This window comes from Panthera onca, chromosome A3 (genome assembly GCF_046562875.1).
Source record: "Panthera onca isolate mPanOnc1 chromosome A3, mPanOnc1 haplotype 2, whole genome shotgun sequence".
NCBI classification, from domain to species: domain Eukaryota; kingdom Metazoa; phylum Chordata; class Mammalia; order Carnivora; family Felidae; genus Panthera; species Panthera onca.
This window is the reverse complement of record NC_138341.1, coordinates 80,936,802-80,959,737: the sequence shown is the minus strand read 5'-3', so window position 1 is coordinate 80,959,737 and position 22,936 is coordinate 80,936,802. Positions and strand designations below refer to the sequence as shown.

The 22,936-nt window shown below is 40.3% G+C and overlaps 1 protein-coding gene and 1 long non-coding RNA gene across 4 annotated transcripts; one reads left to right on the top strand and one right to left on the bottom strand.

The window, feature by feature from the left end:
- The first annotated feature begins 858 nt into the window (after window positions 1-858).
- On the top strand, window positions 859-4,483 carry LOC145715330 (uncharacterized). The gene is made up of 2 exons (XR_014137366.1): window positions 859-1,054; window positions 3,899-4,483. It is a non-coding gene; the product is annotated as an uncharacterized LOC145715330 (long non-coding RNA).
- A 2,027-nt stretch (window positions 4,484-6,510) lies between these two features.
- Window positions 6,511-22,564, bottom strand: PDCL3 (phosducin like 3). Of its 3 annotated transcripts, none has more exons than XM_060608717.3 (7): window positions 22,437-22,564; window positions 20,955-21,084; window positions 18,755-18,845; window positions 18,346-18,489; window positions 17,356-17,564; window positions 13,504-13,659; window positions 6,511-10,240 (listed from the first exon to the last, which is right to left on the bottom strand). In XM_060608717.3, the coding sequence occupies exons 1-6, from the start codon at window positions 22,440-22,442 to the stop codon at window positions 13,517-13,519; spliced, it is 723 nt and encodes a 240-aa protein (XP_060464700.1). In that variant the 5' UTR covers window positions 22,443-22,564; the 3' UTR covers window positions 6,511-10,240; window positions 13,504-13,516. The 3 variants fall into 3 exon arrangements, with proteins under 3 accessions (XP_060464700.1, XP_081651423.1, XP_060464693.1); XM_081795297.1 differs by having other exon boundaries at window positions 6,511-10,234; XM_060608710.3 differs by lacking the exon at window positions 6,511-10,240 and having other exon boundaries at window positions 13,285-13,659.
- Between the last annotated feature and the right edge of the window lie 372 nt (window positions 22,565-22,936).

Genomic DNA, 22,936 nt, shown 5'->3' with positions numbered 1-22,936 from the left:
CTTACTTTCTTTTGGAGTAACATAGTTCTTTCTGATACCCCTAACAAGGGTAACGGACAGTACAATCCATAACAATATACACTATAAAAATTCAAAACATAAAAGCAGTTGTGAGCAGAGGCCTTGGGTTTTCCAAGTCACAGGCTCGGGTAAAGCTTCTCTGCCTGGAACAGGCTCTTCCCAAGGCTCACATTTACAGTAAATGTAATTACACTTTAATGGCATTCATCTCATTCTGTCACTTTTTCCATAGCTCCTATTTTTAACCAGCACAATGGGAACATTTGTCCTCTGATTCACTGACGAGTTTTCAGGCCAGGAGTCTAGCTTTTAAAATGACAGTACCCTTAATCCTATCGCTGATTTTTTAAATGAAATAACAGCCTGTAATTAAAGCAATGGAGCACAGGCAACCTCAGTGGGGTAAGAATAGCAACTCGGCACCAAATTCAGGTAATGGGATATATCAGCCACTGTGCTGGAAGGCAGGAAAGGGAGAACAAGGTTCTGATCCCAGCTTTTTGGCCTCGCAAATCACTTCAGAGTCCTGCACCACAGTTGTTATGAAAAGGGGCACTGATTCTTAGATTCCATCAGTCAAGCCCACCCAGTGGGAATGACGAAAGTCAACCCAGGGTTTCTGCTCCTCTGGAAGAGTCCCAGGTGACAGTTCTGCCCACTCAAGCAATGCACTTGGGACTACCAGAGTTGATGGGGCAGTTGAGGTTCTCCTGCCCATCATATACCATGAAGAGGTGAAGTCTATGTCAGCTCCCCTTAATTCTGTAACCCCACATTGTGGTGGGAGTGACTCTCTGTGATGTCTGGGGCTAGGTCACAAAAGGCTACATGGCTTCTTGCTAGCTGTCTTCACATGCTCTTGGGACACTCCATCTCAGAACCCAGCTATCAGGATGTACAAAGCTGGGTTATGACCAAGACACAAGTAGGTGCTTCAAGCCTGGCCCCAGACATGGGAGTGCAGAAGCTCCAATCACCGGAATCCCTCTTAGCATCTTGAGTCTTCCTCACTGATCAACACTGTGGAGCAAAGGCAAGCCATGACCCTGGGTCTTGATCATGGAATTTGTGAGCACAATAAAAGGGTGGTTGCTTATGTCACTAGATTTGTGGTGGGTCCGTGGGCAGCAGTAGCAATTGGAACTCCATATCAGATGTAGGAGTTCAGATGTAAACACTGACATAGTGCTTACTGTGTGTGAGGCCCTGTCTTAAGCAAGATACTAATACTAATTTGCTTTATATTTACCTTCATCATAGCTCTGTGAGGCCTATACTATTATTGTCTATGTTTTACAGTTGAGGCAACTGAAGCTCAGAAAAATTAAGTAACTTGCCCAAAGTTGCACAGCTACCAAGTAGCGTTCAAATTGAAATGATCTAGCTCTAGAATGCATACTCTTAGACCACTTAGTAGGTACTTAGGTTCTGCCCAAATCTTTGGTACTAAACTTTATGTAACAACTCTACCTAGGCCCCAGCATCCACTCAGCACCCTTTCTTCCTTTCTACCTTCCTTGCCTTGCTAAGATATGATCAGACACTCCAGGGAAACCCACCTATATATAAACTACACCTCAAGAAAACACTAATAGAAAGATGCTTTCTCCCAAGAAAAGGGCAAGTTCATTATGCACCTTTCAGACCGGCCTCATGGTGACTCCTGGTCCTGACCTGATTTTTCCCAGGCTCCAGGCAGGGGCTAATTTACATTGCTGCAGCCACGCATGCAGCTTGAGATTGCTTCCTGACCTGCAAGCCCTTGCTTAGCAGTCATTTTGTTTGGGTACATGTTGAGTTCCTCGAGTTCTTGTGTGCTTACTCAGCAGGCCTGCTGTCTCCAAAAGAGGATGCTGCATGACAGTGGCCTTCAAGAGCCCTCAGGAGCTCTTAAGTGTTGGCTTTCTTTGCTTCTGTAAACATTTAACATTTATGCACACCCACTAGCAAATCCTGATCAATAAAGGATAATGTTTTGTGGTCTTTTAGCAGAAACTCTTTCTTACACTCTACTTCTGCCATTTAAAAGTTTTTCCTAAAACCACAGGGTCAAACTCTGATTGTGGTGCCATTAGATCATGCAAAAATCCTGCGTAGATATCTCCTCTATTCTAGGTATCAAAAATGAATAAAACATTTCCTTTGGTTGATCCTTTCCAAACAAATAAAAGCCCTGAGTAAAAAGCCCTAGCTTCTTACCCACCTACTATTTTATTTGCTACTTAAGTAATTGCCAGAGGGGCGCCTAGATGGCTCATTTGGTTAAATGTCCTACTCTTCGTTTCTGCTCAGGTCATGATCTCATGGTTTGTGAGTCTGAGCCCCAATCAAGCTCTGAACTGACAGCATGGAGCCTGCTTGGAGCTCTCTCTCCCTCTCACTCTCTGCCCCTCTCCACTTTCTCTCTCTCTCTTTCAAAATAAACAAACTTTTAAAAACTTTTTAAAAAGTAATTGCCAGCAAACATCACTGATTCTTCCCTCCATCCTCTCCCTCCCTCCCTTTCCACCCCTCTCTTTCAACTTTCCTTTCCTCCTTCCCTCTCTCCTTCTCCATCCTCTCTCCTTTCCTTTTTACTTTCCTTAAACTATGCACCTATTGGGTTTAGGGTAAGACCTACAGGAGGTCACAGATACAAGCGGAACTAGGAGAAGGCTGGTATAGCACCTAATTGATGTAAGCCACAGCATGTTACAAAATCATTAGTGGCAGATCCTATACACCTCAGAATTCATTTCAAAGAGATTCCCCCACTCCTCCACTATTCACTGACCAGCATACAAATGTACCCACTAACACTGATGTTCATTCTCCCAAGACCTCTCACTGCCAGGAATATTAGCAGCAGGATCTGCTGTGGCAAGCTGGGACAGATTAAACAAGACGTCTGGGAGGGAGTACTCAAGTTCAGAGCACTTTCACTCTGCTTCATGTCCTATTCCTGTTTGATTCTATTTTCTCTCTCATACTCACTCTAACACAATGAAAAATGGAGAATGTGCCTTCAACCCCAGTGATCTTCATCCTATCATCTCTGAACACGGTTCTGTGCTGCTATGAGCTGTATATTATTCTAAAAGAATTCACATTTTAGAATCCCAAAAGGGAAGAGGAATGGCCTAAATGCTACATAGCCCAGTACATGGCCTGATGTGGCTCAAAACTCCTCGTGTTAATGCCATTCCTGTAATTTAGAGGGTACATCCATCAAAAGGGCTGATGAATAGTATGAGATAACCCAATCAACCAATATGCAGTAGAGACTTGACAGAGAAAAGTCAGTCCAAAAGACAGCATTTAACCTACATGGAGGAAAGTTGTCTTGGGAAGCGACAAGTATCACACTGTAAGCATATAAAATCCTCTTATGCTTTATACTGAGACTTTTACTTGCTAGGACACCAAGAAAATAAATGATCACCTAGAGTGAGAGAAGTATTACTTAACACACTAAAAAAATGTAAAAGTGCGCAGAAAAAAAAAATAGATTCTACAAGGATTATGTAATGGTGGAAATGTAAAAGGGAAGCAAATTTCCCAAAGTTCCCCAAAGGTCAAAAGATATAATTTCAAGTTCTTCCCAAATTGCACTGACAAACTTTACCTTAAGAGTTTCCGAGTCATGGGAGGCCCAGTTTAGAATTTAGAATATTAAGGCCTACCAATCAATCTCAAATGAGCAAATTTATCAGGATGCCAAACCCTAAATGCTTTCAAAAAAACAGGATGCTGGTGAGGATGACCATAATGACATCACTGATAACTACTATTATTACTACATCTACAACAATAAAACCTCAACACTGTGCTAAGTACTTTATAAATCTTAGTCCGTTTAATCCTCAAGATAACCGTATTTGTTGGATCCTTTTTACAGGGGAGAAAACCCAAGGCACAGGGAGGTTAAACACTCTACTGACAACATGACAAGCTACCAGCTCTGCTGCAGGTGATGATAAAGAGAAAGCTGTCTGCTCCATGAAGATTGGTCCTTTGGGGAGTAATTTGGAGTCACCCCAGGTTTTAGGGTGTAGTACTCAGCCTGACATAGTCAAGAATATCCTGTGTTGAGTTGACTCTGAGGTAATCAAGTCTGAAGGATGGACTTGAATCAACATAATTTTACTTTCAGTTACAAACCAGAATACCAATTTATTAATGGAGATTCCTAAACTTCCATTGGTTCATGGCTTAGTAACTTTTTCACTGTGCTCCTAAGAAAACGAGGAAACATTGGGGCACCTGTATGGCTCAGCTGGTTAAGGTTCTGACTCTTGGTTTCAGCTCAGGTCATGATCTCCTGATTGAGCCCTGCATCTGTCTCTGCCCTGGGGCCTGCTTAGGATTCTCTCTCTCCCTCTCTCTCTGTCCCTCCCCTGCTCATGCACACTCATGCTCTCTCTCTCAAATAAACTTGAAAGAAAGAAAGAAAGAAAGAAAGAAAGAAAGAAAGAAAGAAAGATCTAATCATTTCTTTTATGAAGTACTTAGGGCCAAACAACTTAATGAAAATTTATGTTCTAAAAACTTTGAGCTGTTTGAAAAAATTTGAAAATTGAATGAAAATATACTTACTTCATTAATTACTAATGTGATGTGAGTGCCTGTTGGGCTCTGCACTTTCTCCAACCTTGAAATTTGATCAGACACTGTCACCTTCATTCCCTGCTCCATGTTGATTTTTGAGCTGTACCTGCTTTTATCACACCAACTGCCAAAAAGCCTGCTTTGGAAAGATATGACATCATCAAAAGGAATGTTATGCAAGCTAACACTTAATGTGACTACTTGGAGCTGGTATTTCCTGCAGTGTTTGATAAATTGCAGCATGGCTGTGTTTCCCTTGAAAACAGAATATCCCATTCCTGTGAGCTTGCTGTGGGAAACTGGGGCACCTCAGTGCAGTTTGGGAACTGTATTAATTTACACTACAAAACATAACTGCCAAGTGTACTGAACTTCTCACATTTTCTCCCCAGTAACATTGGGAAACCAAAATAGAAAGCCTTTGGGACCCAGAGTCAGTAAGGGGGGCAACCTGGGGCTCACTAATCTGCTCTTTGATTTAGTTACTGCAATTACAGTATAGTCCAGTACAAGTACAGCTTGCATTAGTGGGCGTGTATGTGTTTATTGTACTATTTTACTTGGATATCTCAAACCCCAGGATAAAACAAAAAGTTGCAAGTTATTCTTTTCTATAACATTTGCTAAAAGGCAAAGGATTATTACTAACTACAACTCTTTATGAAATATATATGCATTTTTAAATATCTTTAAAAATTTTTCATCACCATCTTACAAAAAGTATTGGGTTTTTTTAAGTTTATTTATCTTGAGAGAGAGAGAGAAAGTGGAGCAGAGACAGAAGGAGAGAGTGATTCCCAAGGAGGCTCCCTGCTGTCAGCAAAGAGACCAAGGTAGGGCTTGAACCCACGAACTGTGAGATCATGACCTGAGCAGAAGAGTCGAACACTTAACCGATTGAGCCACCCAGGTGCCCCAACAGTATTGTTTTTTTAATTTAAAAACAAAACTGTAGTCATTTTAATAAGTAGGTAAGGAACAGTAGCAAGCATTTTTCCTATTAGGAAGCTTGTATTTTCAGTATTTTAAACGTCAATAAACAGAAATGAGCTAGAATGGTCAAGTTAAAATAAGCCACTGTGAGATACCTCATTTGACCAATGCTAAACACGTTTCCCCTCATTTTAACATCCCTGAGGTCAGGGTGCATCTTGCAGTCGCTGTTGGCCTGGGGAACAACACTGTTACTGCTCGCCACCTTCTGGCTGGATCAAGAAGTGCCAGCATCAAACCTAGCAGAACATGGTGTCCGAGTTGCACTCTTAGGAGCCCATTTTAGGAATGTCTTAACCAATGTGTTTGCTTCCATTTCCCTTCTTATGTATGCAGCAGAGTGATATCCAACAAGAATTTATTTTTGAATGTCTAAGAAAGTTCTTTCAAATATATAAAATAGGACTAATTTCCATGCAAGTTCAGACTCACCTTGTACCACCAGCATCCCACCTAAAAGGCCACACTGTATCTGCCCAGGTTTTTCTCCCAGGCACAGACATTTGCTCAGTCTTTGTGCAGGCATAGCTCAGAAGTGCAGGGGAGTTAACTCCTCTGGAAGCACCCTTCAAGGGTTGGAGGGCAGGACTGGTAAATAAATAACTCAGGCTTTTATCAGTGGATAGACTGTGCTTCTTCAAAGTCCTAAAGGGATTGAGTCCCTACTGTCTACCTATGGCACTGACCTGATTCTCAGCCTTATACTTGCCTTTTCCCTTCCCTGCCACCTTCTCTCAGCTCCCTCCCTCCTGCTCCCTGGAATCACCTCTCAAACTCTGCACCCAAGTCCTTGGCTCAGGCTCTGCATTTGGACAGATCCAAACTAAGACTTGTGCCTTTTATTACAGACATATGACAGTCAAGAACTGAAAACCACCTTTCTTGGTTACAATTTCCATTTTGCCACCATATTTTTAAAATAAACTTTATTTTTTGGGTACAGTTTTAAATTTACAGAAAAATTAAGAATATAGTACAGATTTACCATATACCCCATACCCAGTTTCCCCATTACATTTTACAATAGTATGGTACATTTGTTACAATTACCAAATCAATATTGATAATCATGCATAATCATTGATGAAGTCTACACTTTATTCAGAATTCTTCTGTTTTTAGCTACTATTCTTTTCCTGTTCTAGGATCTCATCCAGGACACATTACATCTAATAGTCCTGTTTCCATAGGCACCTCTTGGCTGTCACAGTTTTTCGCATTTTTCTTGTTTTTAATAACCTTGACAATTTTGAGTTCTGGTAAGCTGTTTTGTAGAATGCTCCTCAATTGGGATTTGTCAGATGTTTGTAAAGAAGACCAAAGAGATGAAGTATTATTTTCATGACATCATATCCAGGGTCCATACTAATAAATGATTTACCACTGTTGACTTTGACCATGATCACCTGCCTGAGACAGTTTGTCAGGTCTCTGTACTGCAAAGTTACTCTTCCCACCCACCTTTCCACATTATAAATTTTGGAAGGAAATCATTACATGCAACCCACGCTTAAAGGTGGAATCTCTTAAGTCCAGAGTATCTACATAAATTATTTAGGATTCTGAATGAGAGATGGTTTCTTCTCCAATTATTTATCTACTCATTTATCAGCATGGACTCATGGATTATACTTTGGGTTATAATATTTATTTTGTTGCTCAAAGGGTTCCAGCTTTAGCCACTAGATCTTTTAGTTGCCTCCTTCATCCTTTTGACATATTATCATTGTGAGTTTTTTGTTTTTGTTTTAATATTTCTTTCCTTTCTGGTGCTACAAGATGCTTCAGGCTAATCTTGTATATTTCCTGCTCCAGTTTTAGAATCAGCCATTTCTCTAGAGCCCTAGCTCCTTTTTTGGAGAACAGTATTAGAAGCCAGTATCTACAGGTCAGGTGTGGTCTTTGATACTAGGGTGTCATTGCTTTTAGGGTCACCTTAGCTGATAGAACAATGAAAAAAATGTGTTTACTAGCCTATGTATGTTCACTATCTAAATATATAATCATCTGTATCTATATTAAGTGAAACAGTTTGTACCAATGTCTCCAACTCTAATCCATTACGCCATAGATCATTTTAGCCTCCTCTCCTTGCTGTCTGTAACCCCACACTTTAGCAGTGAAACCTGACTCTTGCCATCTGATATCCATTTAATTGTTCAAACCTAGTACATAGTCTAGCACTAACAGAATTATTAACCCGTACTACTGTGAGAAATAACTATCAACTAGAGTACAGTGCTTATACAGATTCTTTTGCCTTTCACCTTACAGATTCATTTCCAAGGTTACTTAGATCAGAACCCTTCCCTTGAAACCTCTTCTATTAGGTGGTTTCACACATTTGTAATACAGTTAGATTATTTTATCACATCCTGCATTCCATCCAGGGATCTCCTCTCTAAATGAAATTTTTAAATATGAATACATTAAGACTCACTCTCTATACTATAAGGTTTATGAGCTTTGGCATATTGTCCTATCTCCACCATTATTGTATCATTCAGAATAGTTTCACTGCCCTAAAAATTCCATGTGCTTTACCTATTTCACCCTTCCACCCTCCCTCAATCCTCTGGCAACCTCTTTTTAGCCTCTCCATAGCTCCACCTTCTCCAGAATGACATATAATGGGAATAATATAGTATACAGCTTTTTCAGAGTGGTTTAATTCAGTTAGCATCCATGTTTTCTGTGGCTTGATAGCTCATTTCTTTGTAATGCTGAACATTCCATTCTGTCAACATAGCACAGTTGGTTTATCCATTCATCTATCGATAGACATTTTGGGTTGTTTTGGTGATTATAAATTAGCTGTTAGCAACATTTGTGTGCAGGTCTCTGTATGCATATGTTTCACATCAGTTGGGTAAGTACCTACAAGCATGACTTCTGGATAAGACTATTATTGTTCATTTATATTTATTGTGATTACTGTGTTAGGTTTCCAGCACTTTGGACTTCCTATGGTTTTGCCTTTTGGTTTTTTGTTTTGTTTTTGGTCTTCTTTTAAATTAAGAGGTTCCCACCCTCCATGCCCCCACTACTTTAAAAGTTACACACTCATTTTCTTTTACTGTTACCTTGAATGAAATATTTCTTACATGTGTATCTTTGCCAACCTCCTAAACCTACTTTTTAAGGGTCTAAGAACATGTGAACTCCAATTAAGCCTTCAACAGGTACCCTATTTTGTCTTGTTTTTTAGATCCATCTTGCTTTTAATATCACAAATAAGGCATTATTTGTACTGTTGTAAGTCAATGTTCATTCAGATTTACCCATATTTTTTTGGTCACGATCCTTTCTTGAACTTCAGACCTTTCAACAGATGGTGGTCCTTCTGCACCACTCATCTTCTAAACTGAGAGTCTACTGATGACAAAACTACTCATTCTGTTGGAAATGTCTATTAATCCTCACTTCCAAAAATATAGATTCACTGGGTATTGATTCTTGGTTAGTAGTTTTTGTTTTTCTTCAACCACTGATATTGGCCATCTTTCTGGCTTTCCTTGCTGCTGAGAAGTCAGTAAGCAAGCCCTACCATTACTCTGTTTTGGGTAATGACTTTTCTGACTACTTGCACAAATCCAACATTCTGCAGTTTTATACATACACACACACACACACACACACACACACACACACACAGTCTGTAACTCGCTTAGGACTTATACAGCTTTCTGAATCTGAAGGCTCTTGTCTTTCATTGGTTCTAGAAAATGTCTTTATCTTCTCAAATATTACCAATTTCCAATTCTTTCTAAAACTCTTTTTAAGATTATGCTAGAACTTCTCAGTCTCTCCTCCACATTGCTTTCCTAATTTTTATATTTCTATCTATTTATCTTTGTGTGTTACCTACTGGGTAATCATTTGGCTCTACTTTCCGGTTTGTTCTCTCTTCCATAGGTTGACAAGGGATTTATTTTTATATAAAGAATTCTTATTCTTTACTCTTATTAATATAAAACACATATTAAATATATTCATTTTCTATCTTATATCTGAAAACTCCACTATCCTAAGTTTTTGTAGGTCTGACTGTACTATCTGTTTTCCACTGGCTCTCATTCAGGATACCTTATTTGAGGCATCCCGGGATTTTGTGGGTTTGTGATTTAGGACTATGAGCTCACGTTCCTTTGGAGCTTTATCTATAAAGAGTGTCTGAGGACTACATTAAAGCTGTGTTCTTACAGCATGGATATGCAGTTGCTTTAGCCATGAGCTCAGGGGTATTACCAGCTTAAGATGACTTTAAGAACTTGCTTTGAGAAGTTTTTAGACATCATGTAACATGAGAATTCAAACTGCTTTTGACCTCTGAGAATGCTTTCCTTTCTTGCCAGTTCAGCAACAATTTAAGAACATTAAAAAAAATTATCCAACATTTTGAGTTATTATCAGGTGAGTTATTCAGAGTATCTACTCCTTCACACACTGGAAATGCAAAGTCCCTAAAGTCTAATTCATGACATCACTGAAAGGCAACAGTGATAAAGTAGAGGTAGAGCATCTAGATTGTTCTTCTGTTTTATCAAGCAAGGTGAAAGTGGTGAGTACAAAGCTAGAATGGTTGAGGTTTTCTTTGGCGATGGCCAGGTGACATTATCAGGAAATGTGTCAGCTGCTCCTAAGAGAGACCAAGATGGAAGTTACTTCTTTCCCAGTAACCGAAGTCCAGAGAAGGCAGTCAAGAGCTGGATTATACTGGTTCCACAAGGTCATCAGGAATATTATCCTTACAGCTTTTCCTCTATAAAGATGCCCTATAGCCCAAGTAGTCTTCAACCACATCTACACTCCTGTCAGAAAGTAAGGGGTTAAGTCCCAAAAGGGCACATGCCAGTCATCTGTCCCTCTGAAGAGGCTTGTCCAGCCAACTTCCCCACCTTCATCTGGCAATCCATGGCTCCAAGGAGACTGGAAGTTTAATCTTTTGGCTGGTCCCATTGCTGCTGGAGTAGAACTGGAGATTCCTGGATACTTGATAGGCAAATAGCAGTCTCTGCCACAGAACCTGAACATTTTCACTGTGTGAGGCTCCACATCAAGGGAGAGACTGAAATCAAGATGGTAATTTACTGCTGGAACAAGTCCTTAAAGAATGTGGGAGAGAATACAGTCAAAAGCACAAAGGGAGGGTTTAAACTTGGAGACTAGACACATCTTCACTTGAGACTGAACGGAACAGATAGAGAAGACAGGACACTGCGCAAGTATGGGATGGTTAAGACTAGAAACCAAGGGGATTCCTTGTAGCATGCAAATGACAAGGTCTCCTGTGGAGGTCACTGAATTGTGGTGGGAGGGGGCATGCAGAAGGCAGAAAGCCTGGACCACCTGCTATGGGAATGTAAACAGTATAAAAAATGCTGTTATGTTTATATTTATATAAAATATATAGAGAGATTATTCGCACTTGTCACTTCTGGTCTCATTACATAAGAAAACTGAATTTAAAGCTGGAGGTAATAAATGACAAAAACAATTTAGGCATTGATGACAGAGGACACTCTTCTTATCATTCCTTTCATAACTCTCAAAAAGTGCCTTTCATGTCTAGGGTTTTGTTTTTGTTTTTTTGTTTTTTTGAATTAAGAGAGAGAGAGGGTGCAAGTGAACAAGGGTGAAGAGAGAATCCCACAAGGGGCAGAGAGAGAGAGCAGGGCTCACCAGGAGTGGGGCTTGTGCTCACCCGAAACAGGGCTTGAGCTCACCCGATGCAGGACTCCAACTCATGAACTGTGAGATCATGACCTGAGCCGAAGTCATAACCAACTGAGCCACCCAGGCAACCTCTAGTACAACTTTTCTGAAGTACTTCTGAGCCACCCACCCTGGAAGCTCTGTGTCAGGTATGTGCCAAAACAATGGTCTGCAACCTTGGGGAGTGAGGATATAAATTTAGGTTTGCAATGAGATAAGCATATACAATTTATTCACATCCTCTTCTTCCTCTAGAGATGAGGAAAATAAGGAAGAATCAATTTGATTTGATTATATAGTCTTAACTCCATTTCACTTCTCCCAATTATCATCCCAACTTTCCAGAGCCATTTCTTACCGCTGAATAAAGGGCTACCTAGCACTTGCTTAACACCCTTCCCCAAAATCCCTTCCTCTGAACACTGAAAGACAGCCTCTAGGTAGCCTTCTTGTTTGCTTTCCCTGTGTGGAATTAGATGAACTCAATGCTTAAGCATCCAATTGTATCCCCTCTGTCATATCACAAATGCCTCACATGAAACAGAAAATTAGTGGTAAATATTATGGCAAAGTCTCCCCAAATTAACTAACCTGTAGAAATTTGCAGGTCATGTTCTAAATCACAACACTCATGTTAGGAGAGAGATGTTTCTCTGTTTAAATCAAGTTCAGTTAGCATGACTAAGTAGCTGCCTGGGGCCTGGGTGCCATGTGGCCAGACAGCACTCATCAGCCAAGTCCAGAGGCACCTGAGCTCTCCTTGAGCTCCCACTAAGAGCATTAGCCAGGCATGGAGGCAAGATGATGAAGCAGTTTTCACACTTCCACAGATCAAAGTGGCATAGTGAGTATCTAGAAATACATCCTGCATGGGCTCCAAAGTGGAATAAAGCCTGCTATTTTCCATCACAGTAGGTATTACCCCCCACCATGCTCAAGCACTGTTCTCTCAAGAGTTGTGAGCGTTGCAGTGCTCAGGCAAATGCAGCACTCAAGCTTTTCACCTTTATTCTTCCCACAGCATTTCATTTTAATGTCAGCTAACAATAGAAAATCCAAGAAGGCAGCTCTCCCACAAAACCCATGGAACTGGCATGTGAGTGATAGAACTGACCACGCTTATATCAACCCTACAATTAAAATTTCATGAAAAATCATTCAAAGTAAATTGTTACATAGAACACATTTTTAAAAGCCGCACTGGCTCTTATGTGTGTAGAAAAATAAATATTCACTAACACGGACACTTCTGACAGATCAAAATGGGTCACAGCTGTTTGTTACTCTTTGAATTATAGCAAAAATAAATTTTGCAATATAATCTGAAGGAACTCCAGGCCCTCTATAATTCATATTTTTAATATTCAAACCCACATTGAGTACTACATCATTCAACACAAATATTAGAGAAAAATATTACCCCTAATTTTTCTGTTAATGTCAATTTGACAAGTGTTAAATGCTAAGATTCTAGTTCAGAAAAGACCTTGCCATTTTTTTTTACTGACTGAGATACAGTTTATCATTTTATGTGTTTATTATCTGTTTACAAAAAAGAATTTAAGGTGGACTTTTACAGTAATTGGGATTAACTGACATCTCAACAGTCTGAGACAAAAATTATTTTAACTAGAAAAAAACATTTAAGCAAAAATGGCAATAAACTGGAATCATTTAGTTATTGCTTTCATAGGACAATGTTTTATAAAAATTATTGCCTATTTCTTCTAAATAGGGCAAATACTAGGATTTTTCCTATCAATCATTCCTTTAATAATTCTATTGCTAGTCTTATAAAATAAAAATAAATGATGTGACTACAAAACTTAGTTTGCAATTTTCCACTGTAAAACTTCCTCACATTATTAAAAGACACTCCACATTTCCTCTTATATAGTTAAATGTGGACAAATAGTGAATAGACAGTTTTATAGCTTAAAATACAAGTGAGGAAAACATAGACGTCTGTCATACCAGCAGCTGGTTTTTATTTTTATTTTTTTAAGGAAATGTTATTAATTTAAAAAGGGAGTTCCAAGAAATGTAATAGGATTCCCAGTAATGATTTCTGAGATCTATGAGATTTGAAACGTAATTATAAAAGGCTAAAAGCCAAAGACATTTCTACTTTAACCTTTTTCAAAAAATCCAGATGATTTGTCACATCAAGGAAGTTTGGCACATTACCGAGGCCATAGTCTTAGTCATCCTCAGAATCACTGTTCCTTCTTGTGGGGATAGAGCACCGCACCGAGGATAGCAAAGTGTCTTCAATTGGTTTCTTAGGGTTTTCCTCCAGATCTGTCTTGATTGCTCCAGATTCTGACAGTTTCCACTCCAACTCTATGTGACAAAGAAAAGCCAAATCACCTAAGACAGTCAGCACAAGACCCTCGTCCTCAAGCCCGTCAAGCCAGTTTTTTTCTAAGCAGAAACTATGATCATCAACATTTGATGACAATTTTAGTGCTACAATTATAAGGTGCCTAGAAGAAAAAAAAATTAGACCCTTAAGGAGGAAAACAAAATACTTTCAAATGCTTTTTCAGAAGATGAGATCAAATGAGATATTACATATACAGTAAAACCTTGGTTTGCAAGCATAATTCATTGCAGAAACATGCTTGTAATCCAAATCACTCGTATATCAAAGTTAATTTCCCCATAAGAAATAATGGAAACTCAGATGATTCATTCCACAACCCAAAAACACTCATATAAAAATGATTACAATACTGTAATGTAATATAAAATAATAAAATACAAAATATAAAGAAAAATAAACAAATTAACCTGCACTTAACCTTTCAAAACCTTCGTGGCTGATGTGAAGGAGACAAGAGAGGAGGGTTATTGTATAGGACGACTTTCACTATCACTAATGGAATCACTGCTATCTATTGGCTCAATGGACTCTCTGCATGGGAGCCATTATATATGCTGGCATGGATGTTGACTACAGTACACTATTAATAAACTCTTGTCATCTACTGTATTTAATGTAACTGGTAATAAAGCAGCAGAGGAAAGGGTCTATATCTGCAGGCAGCCTGACCTAGAATGAAACAAAGCATTCCCAAGCTTACTCGTGTATGGAAAAGCAAAGGACAGTTCATTGGTGCTTTGAAGTGACAAAAAATACACTAGTGCCAGTTGTGGGCACCTTCCAATGTTCTGAAAAAACACTGATTTCTGCTAAACAGTGTGGTCTGAGACCAAGCATCCGAAATGATCACCCACAATCCCTCAGATTGAGAGAGAGAGAAAGAAAAAACTACCACTGGCTCAGTTTGATTGTGTGACATTCAGCATCATGTACTACTCATATTGCAAGACACTGCTCATTTACCAAGTTAGAATTTATTAGAAATGCTTGCTCATCTTGCACAACACTTGCAGAATAACTTACTCGCAATCCAAGGTTTTACTGTATTTGAACCTACATGGTAATTAAAAACCAAAGACTAAACCTGTCTTCTAATGACTACCGCTTCTCAACTTGCACAGTTTTCCAGGAAAGAAATCATCATGAAACATTCAAAGGAAATACTTTTCACAGTCCTTCTGGCAATCTAATCATTAAGTCTAATTTTAGTTAACAAAAGGAAATTCTTAGGCCTCATGGCCAGCATCTCAGTCTACTAGAGTCAAAGGATAAATGTATGATGACATCCCAGAACTTACACATTTGTCTGAAGTAATAAAAGCAGTACCAAGAAAATAAATCAGTGACTAAAACCTCAGTTCCTGTATTTCACTTGTTTATTTATTTTGGGAGAGAGGGGAGCACATGTCCATGCAAGCAGGGGAGGAGCAGAGAGAGGGAGAGAGAATCCCAAGTAGGCTCCACACTGTTAGTGCAGAGCACAACACAGGGCTTGATCTCGTGAACCATGAGATCAGAACCTGAGCCAAAATCAAGTCAGACGCACAACTGAGCCACCCAGGTGCCCCTCACTCTCTTGTAATCAACAAAACTCCACAAGGATGTGAGACCTCGTGAAGTGAAATCAAGGGATACATTTTGCATTGCAGAAAAGACTCCAAGCAGAACTAAGGGCTACATGAGAGACTACAGCAAACAGCAAACAGGTTTAAGTGATGCTCTGCCAATTAGATAACTCCATTAAAATATGACAACCACTTTATTTAAGTCATATTAATTTAAAATGCTCCATGGAGATCATTAACACCAGTGTTTACAACTCTAGGTACCTCAGTTGAATGTTATGAAAATTCAACAAATTTCTTAAAAAAAAAATCTTAATTCTGATTCTTGACTCAAGAATATATTTAAATCCACCTATACATATATACATACATATATGTATAGGTGTACGTATTAATGTTATTATTCACTTCCACGCAATAATTGTAAGTTCACTAATCCTCAAATTATTTCTACAAATAAAGACTGTAACTACTATCGTATACCCTTCTCTGTCCCCTCATGGTAAGATTCAAAACACCAGAGGGGCACCTGGGCAGCTCAGTCAGTTGAGCAACCAACTTCAGCCCAGGTCATGATCTCATGGTTCATAGGTTCAAGCCCCAAGTCTGGCTCTGTGCTGACAGCCAGAACCTGGAGCCTGCTTCGGATTCTGTGTCTCCCTGTTTCTCTGCCCCTCTTCCACTCATGCTCTGTCTCTCTCTCCAAAAAATGAATAAACATTAAAAAAAAAAAAAAAAAAGAATAAGATGAAAACATACAGTTTAGAAATATTTAGAAATGCTGTATGCCTTTGAAGATTTGAATAATGTATAACTGATGTAATGTGTGTATGTATGTACACATGCTATACTTATCTTACAAGTATCTTACATAAAATAGTACATAAAATAGTATGTACTCACAAGTATCTTACATAAAATAGTTACATAAAATAGTATGTAAAGTCACATTTGAACATTTTTTTATTTTATTTTTTTACTTTTTTTTCAATGTTATTTATTTATTTTGAGAGAGAGACAGAGAGCACGAGTAGAGGAGGGACAGAGAGAGAGACACAGAATCCAAAGCAGGCTCCAGGCTCTGAACTGCCAGTATGGAGCCCGATGCAGGGCTTGAATCCATGAAACGTGAGATCATCATGACCTGAGCTAAAGCCAGATGCTTAACCCAATTTGCCACCCAGGCACCCCTAATGTTTTTTTAAAGCACAGGTGGACACATTATTTCAATGAGTGACTTAGGTGGAAACCCTTGGGCCTCAGGTTCTCTCTTTCATGCTATGAGTATGTACATAGTTCAACACCTCGTGTAACAGGTAGAAAGGAATAAAAGACACGTCCTTCAGGAATAAAAGGATATATCCTTCAGGAGTTAAGAGGCAGAATTCAATAAACTTCTAATTTAACTTAAAAGCCACTAAGACATTCAACTGAGAAAATATTCTTTTTTTTTTTTTTTAATTTTTTTTTTTTAACGTTTATTTATTTTTGAGACAGAGAGAGAGACAGAGCATGAACGGGGGAGGGTGAGAGAGAGGGAGACACAGAATCTGAAGCAGGCTCCAGGCTGTCAGCACAGAGCCCAACGCGGGGCTCGAACTCACCGACCGCGAGATCGTGACCTGAGCCGAAGTCGGCCGCTTAACCGACTGAGCCACCCAGGCGCCCCCAACTGAGAAAATATTCTTAAACATTTTTATGCATGTCAGTATAAAAAAGTATAAATACCAGTAATATGTTCATGTGAATTAAACAAAAAATGAATGCTGAGATCTTTAGCTGTAACTTAAAACATACCCAACTATAGGGGCAAATAAAACCTATTAGACATAAGTATTAAATATACATATTTTAAAGTCCATTGTGTCCTCTTTTAATAGAATTATTAGAACCCAGTTGTAACTGCCCCCAGTGACTCATCTAATGAGAGATTAAATGTGCTTCTTTCCTTTTGACAACACACAGGGGCAAAGATGACTTTCACAAATCATCTAACACATGTCTGTTCAACAGAAACATCCCCTCATCATCTCTAACATGCACTGGTCATTGCTCACATGCCCTAGACCACCTCAAAGAAGCCCTTACCATCTATTGTCAGGTTCATGCCACCAAACACCAGAGGTCCAATAAATTGAGCCTTGATATCTCCTTCAAGGTAAACAAATATTGTAGGCAGATTCCTATCAGGATAATTAGGTATGCAGGTTGTTGAAATGGCTTTGATAAATTTGACATCAGGAAACTTCCTGGCAAGTCCACTGAAGTGCTGATTTATGAGGGCACAGAGGGGAATCCTGTAAAGTAGAAATGGGAAACAACAGTGAGCGAGAAAACCTATAAAACAGAAATAGAAGCAATTGTGATTCTGCATTTATATTGGGCAAAGCTCAACTACCCTTCTACCCTATGTAAATCCTAATAGCTTCACAAATGATTCTGCTACTCCAGTCAAGATGATTAAACATTTTTTAAAAAACCTTTCTGATAAGTTCAGGGAAAATAAAGAACTCAAAATCTAAAATGCAATTTAATTTGACTCAGTAGTAACTCAAAAAAACAGCTTCAATGTAAAAGATAATTATTATGCCCACCTATATGAGAGAACATTCAAGATTCAGGAGTGAAAAAGGTCAGAAAGTATTTCCTGCTTTTCAAAAAATTTCTACACAAGTACACAGTAGGAGAATGCAGCTGGAAGTGAGGCACAGCGGAGCACCACTGCGTCACTTGCCTGGAACAATTATTATAAAGGTCACCCCCGACATCTATGAGAATGATTCACTACATGCAATTTTGAAATGCCAGAGTTTCTCTAGAAGGATAAATAAGGAATTCTTTTTCAATAAAAGCAATCTTCATTGCTATGATGTAATAAAAAACATTCTTATTAGTCACAAATATTAATTTGAAAGTCTAAAGACAAAAATTAGGCATTAGGTTTGGGCAAATCAGCAACAAAAACAAAATACTAGTTTAAAAAACAAACAAACAAAACCTCCAATGTGGATTAAGCCTGGGATATCCAAGGCATAAATTCAAATTAACATTTAAGGATAGTGCGTAAGGTCAGCTCACCCTTGTTTGTAAAGGTGCAAGATTACCCACAAGCCCTCACCGGCTTTAGTAACTTCTTGAACATAATCCTTTCCTGAGATCTCCAAAACTTCTCCATATTTATTCTTTAGTTGAGTTGCTTTCCACTCAGCCAGTCTTTGCTGCCTGTACCGCAGAAGGAGGAGAAAGACATCTTACACATCCAGCCCACACGTCCCACACACCTTTCACACAGCAACCTTTATAAAGATCCATGTTTATTTATTTGCCACATGGCAGAAGTCCAAGACTAGTTCACTGAAATCTGCAAATTACTATTTAATTATATAAAACTTTCCAAATGTTATCTCGGTCAGAAAGTTAACTTTTCAAAAGACACACATTTTAGTGCCACACAAAAAAACAAACAGTCCCTCTGGGTGGCACTAACCTGTACATTTCAATAGCACGTTCATCTTCCTCATTAAACTCGTCTTCATTTTCTTCCAGCTCTTCCAAAGTCATATCTTCATATGTTTTCACTGAATGTAGTTAAGTTAGCAAAAACCAAAATATTTAAAAGATGAACAAACTTGCATTTTGTTTTTCCTCCTTTTCTTTTCTCCTAAAGATGTGCATGCAACACCAACAAAACTCACTCGGCAAAACCAAAATAAAAAATACTGAAGGTATTACACTAGTAAATAAGAACTTAAGTGTGTTTTAAAAAAGATAGGCCTATGTTGACATATGCAGCAGAACTGACTCTCCTACCTCCATGCAATTGTAGGGATATGAATGAGAAGTTTCCCGAGTTTATAAAACAAGAGAGTTGTATTTGCCTAAACTCACCTGGTCTGCTCTTCAAGCACACACACCCATGACCTGGAGTATTAACAATCCTGTCTCTGAGGACACGGGGGATACCACTGGGTGTCCTCCCTGGCACACCTTCCCTAGAGTTAAAGGGATTATTACAGGACTTCTGGTTCTTCTCTTGTGAGTGGTAGGTAGGCAGCTCTCTTTCCTTTTAACCAACTGCTACAAAATCTCTATTTCGTTTTTACTGCCATATTCTTGCTTCTTGACATCAAATCAGATTTTTATCCTCCAACCCCAACTCCAACACTAAACAAATTGCTCTTATCAAGATCAACAATGACCTCCACTTCCTGATGGATGAGCAGCATTAATCCAACCCCCCACTGCCTTCTCTTTGAAAGATGGCCCTCCTCTGGCTTGCAGGATGCCTTCCCTCGTCCTACTTCTTTCTATGACTGCCCTTCCTTTGAACCTCTGCTGATTTGACTCCTTTTTTTATCTATATCCACTCCCTTGGTGACTGCACCTCATGACTTTATGCCTCCAGCCCATACTTCTCTGATTTGGAGAAAAACATGGCCAACAGCCTACCTATCATCTCTACTGGACTAATAAAAATCTCAATGTTACTGTGTTCCAAAGAGAGCTCCTGATCCTAGCTCCAAACTGCTACTCACCAAGCCTTCCTCATCTCAGTTGGTGGTCACTCCATCCCTCAGGCTGCTCAAGCCCAACACCCTGCAGTCATCTTTCGCTTACTTTGCCTCACGCCCCTCACAGGATCCACCAGAAAAGCCTATTGGCCCTACCTTCAAATTATTTCCAGATCCAACCTCTTCTCACCACTTCCACCAACACCATGCAGGCTGGTCCAAGCCAATCGTACCTCCTACCTGAATTAGTGCAGTAGTTTCTATACTAAACTGTCTACTTCCTGACTTTCTGCCCATCTTGCATGCTCAGTAAGGCAGCAGCAGGAGGGTGCTGTCAACATGTCAATCCTCTGTTCAAACCTCTAGTGATTCCCACCCCACTAGACATAAAACCCAAGGCCTTTATTAAAAGATACAAGGTCCTCAATGGTTGGACCCCTAGTTGCCTCTCTGAACTTACTACTCTTTCCCAGTCATATTGGCTTCCCAGATGATTCTCTAACATGCTCTTCACTTACTTAAGTAGCTTGATTCAACTCTTAGGTCTACTCAAAGTCACTCCTACTGAGGCTCTTTCTGACCCTATCTAGAATTACACTCACCCCTCCTCCCACCCTTTTGAGGCCTTTCCCTGCTTTATTTTCCTATATTTATTTATGTATTGCTTATTGTCTATCTCTCCCAATAGAATGTAAGTGCCATGAGGACAGGGATTTTTGTCTGGCCTGCACACAACTAAAGCCCCAATGCTTAGAATTACACCTGGCAGATGATCATTTAATAAACATTCACTGGATAAACGCTTTCTAATGAATCCATCTCTAAATTAGCTCTAATGTATAAACAGAAGACAAAAGTACTAGCCCCTGTGATCAATGGGACAAAAAGTACAACTCAAGTATTTTCTTCAGGTTTATCATGTGCCCATCTGACACAGACAAGAAATTATGGAAATGAAGGAGGCCTCTGAAGTCCCATTTCTAAAGCCCAGGAAGTTGAAGGTTAGAGAAAGCCTGTGACTCGCCTGAGGTCCCAGAGTTAGTGCCCATTCCAGCACTCCAATCTCTGGCTCCCAATTCTTGCTCAGAGCATCCTTCCACCAAACCACTTAGGACCTAGAAAGTTGTTTCTTACCCCAGAGAGAGACAGAACAAAAATGAATGTAAGCAAGCTCACCAACTGACTGCTGAAGGACTCGCTGTTCCTCCTCTTCTGCCTCCTTTTCCAGGTCTTTCAAACTTTCCTTTGAGGGCAAGATGCCCTTTTTGCGTAAGATGTCATTCCACTCAGTGTCTGCATTGGGGTCCTAGTGCAAGTGGACCAAGGATACTATGAGTGCAAAGTCCACTATGGAGGGTGTCATACTGGGGAAAGGGTCGAATGCAAAAGGTGGAGGGAAGAGGAATTCAAACCAAATTATACTGTGACCTGTTTCTGAGAAAGTGTCACATGACCCACACCCCCTGTTCTTTTTCCTGTCCTTCACTGCACCTTCACTCTGCACCCCCCTAAACATACACACCCAGGAATTAGTCTTGGGTAAATATCAGGATATCACAGATCAGTATCAATGCTGTACCAAGGCTGAGATGGTTTTTCAGTAATTTAACTACTGACTTGGAGTGATTCATTCAACAGATATTAAGTACCCACTATATGTAAATTATTGTAATACATAGTAGGGAAGCATGGTGTCACCTATTTTACAGTTGAGAGAAAGAGGCAGGCAATAAACAAATAAATATAGATATATAGATATATAGATATTACACATTGTGGCAAGTGCAATGATCAACAGGCTGCTGACCTAGAAAGTTGCAAGAGGTCTGCATTCCACAGGATAGGCAAGTAAGAAATTACTTTCCAGGCAGAGGGACCAGCATGTGCAAACGGCCCAAGAGCAGAGATACGGAGTATCTCAAAGTTCTGAGTGACTGCAATACAATCAGGAGTAGAATCAGGAGAGACTGATGCTAGGCGGCTTCATTTTCTTTCACTTTAAGTTTTAGGCCAATTTCATTAGAAAATTCCTGATACGGGGGGAAAGGAGGCCAATTTGACTCTATTTTAAGACTGAAGAGAGAGACCCCAGGGCTGAGCTCTGAAAGCCAGGGAATCTGAAAGGGAGCACACTTCAACCTAAACACCAACGTTAGGGAGAAAGAGGATGTAACTATCCACTCAACCAGCTCTAAGTGGTTTCAGGAACACAGGTTCCGCCACTGTTTCAAGTTACCGGACCTCCAGGTCGGCCCCTTCCCTTCTCTGAGCCTCAGCTTCCACATCCACACTACGAGCCTATAACACCCCCGCTCAGGTGTTACGGAAATTAACAAATAGGAAGTAACCCTGCCAGGTGGGATGCGACGAGTCCTTCACAGGCTTTGCAGGATCTGACCTCAAGAAGAGAGAGCCCCCAAAGACTGAGATTTGGAGGGGTTACAACTGCGGGAGTGTGGAGGCCCAGCCCGCAGTTTCTCGGAGGGACCACGCCCGCCCTTTCGCACTGCGCCTGCGCCGGGCCTAGACTCGTGTGACCTCCCCGGCGTCGGTGGCGCCCAAGCGCTTCCCACAGTCCCAGCCCGGACGGTCCGCCGATGACACGCGGGGCAAACGAACTGCGGCAGTCTCCAGGACTCGGCCCCCCAGGTTCTTTACCTGCATCTTGTCTGAAATCGCTTAAGCCAGGCCCGCCACGGTGCGCCTGCCCCTCAGCTCTTTTCGGCGCACGCGCGCAGCCACCGCCCAGCCTCTTCCCCCACCGCCCGCCCTTCGTCCCGCCCCCTAGGAGTGAGCTGGGCGGAGCCAGGGTGTAAGCGAGGCCTCTGAGCCTGCGTACGCTCCTCAAGAAACCGGCGCAGAAGCTGTGCGCAGGAGCGAGGGAGGGTCTGCCTTCTGTCTGCCGGTGCCGCTCGCTTCACGTGACCCGGAACCAGGTTTCGGTGCTACCTTATTAGGGCAGGTTTTCATCTTTGGAGAGTTGGGGGTGGATGGAGGAGGTTAAGTCGAAGTATGCGCTATATCTTGCCGCAGACCCAGTCATTATAAAAGAGGTCATGGCTCTTTCAGTCAGAAATATAAATGTGTTTCAGTGATCCGATGTTAGAATTAAAAATGGTGCAGGGTCGTCCGGTATTCACTGGCTGTCATTTCAGCGC

Coding starts and splice junctions, on each gene's coding strand:
- PDCL3 (XM_060608717.3), bottom strand. Junction 17,565..18,345: donor TTGCACCTTTACAAACAAGG/GTGAGCTGACCT, acceptor TCTACTTTACAG/GATTCCCCTCTGTGCCCTCA. Junction 13,660..17,355: donor CATGAACCTGACAATAGATG/GTAAGGGCTTCT, acceptor TTTGTCACATAG/AGTTGGAGTGGAAACTGTCA.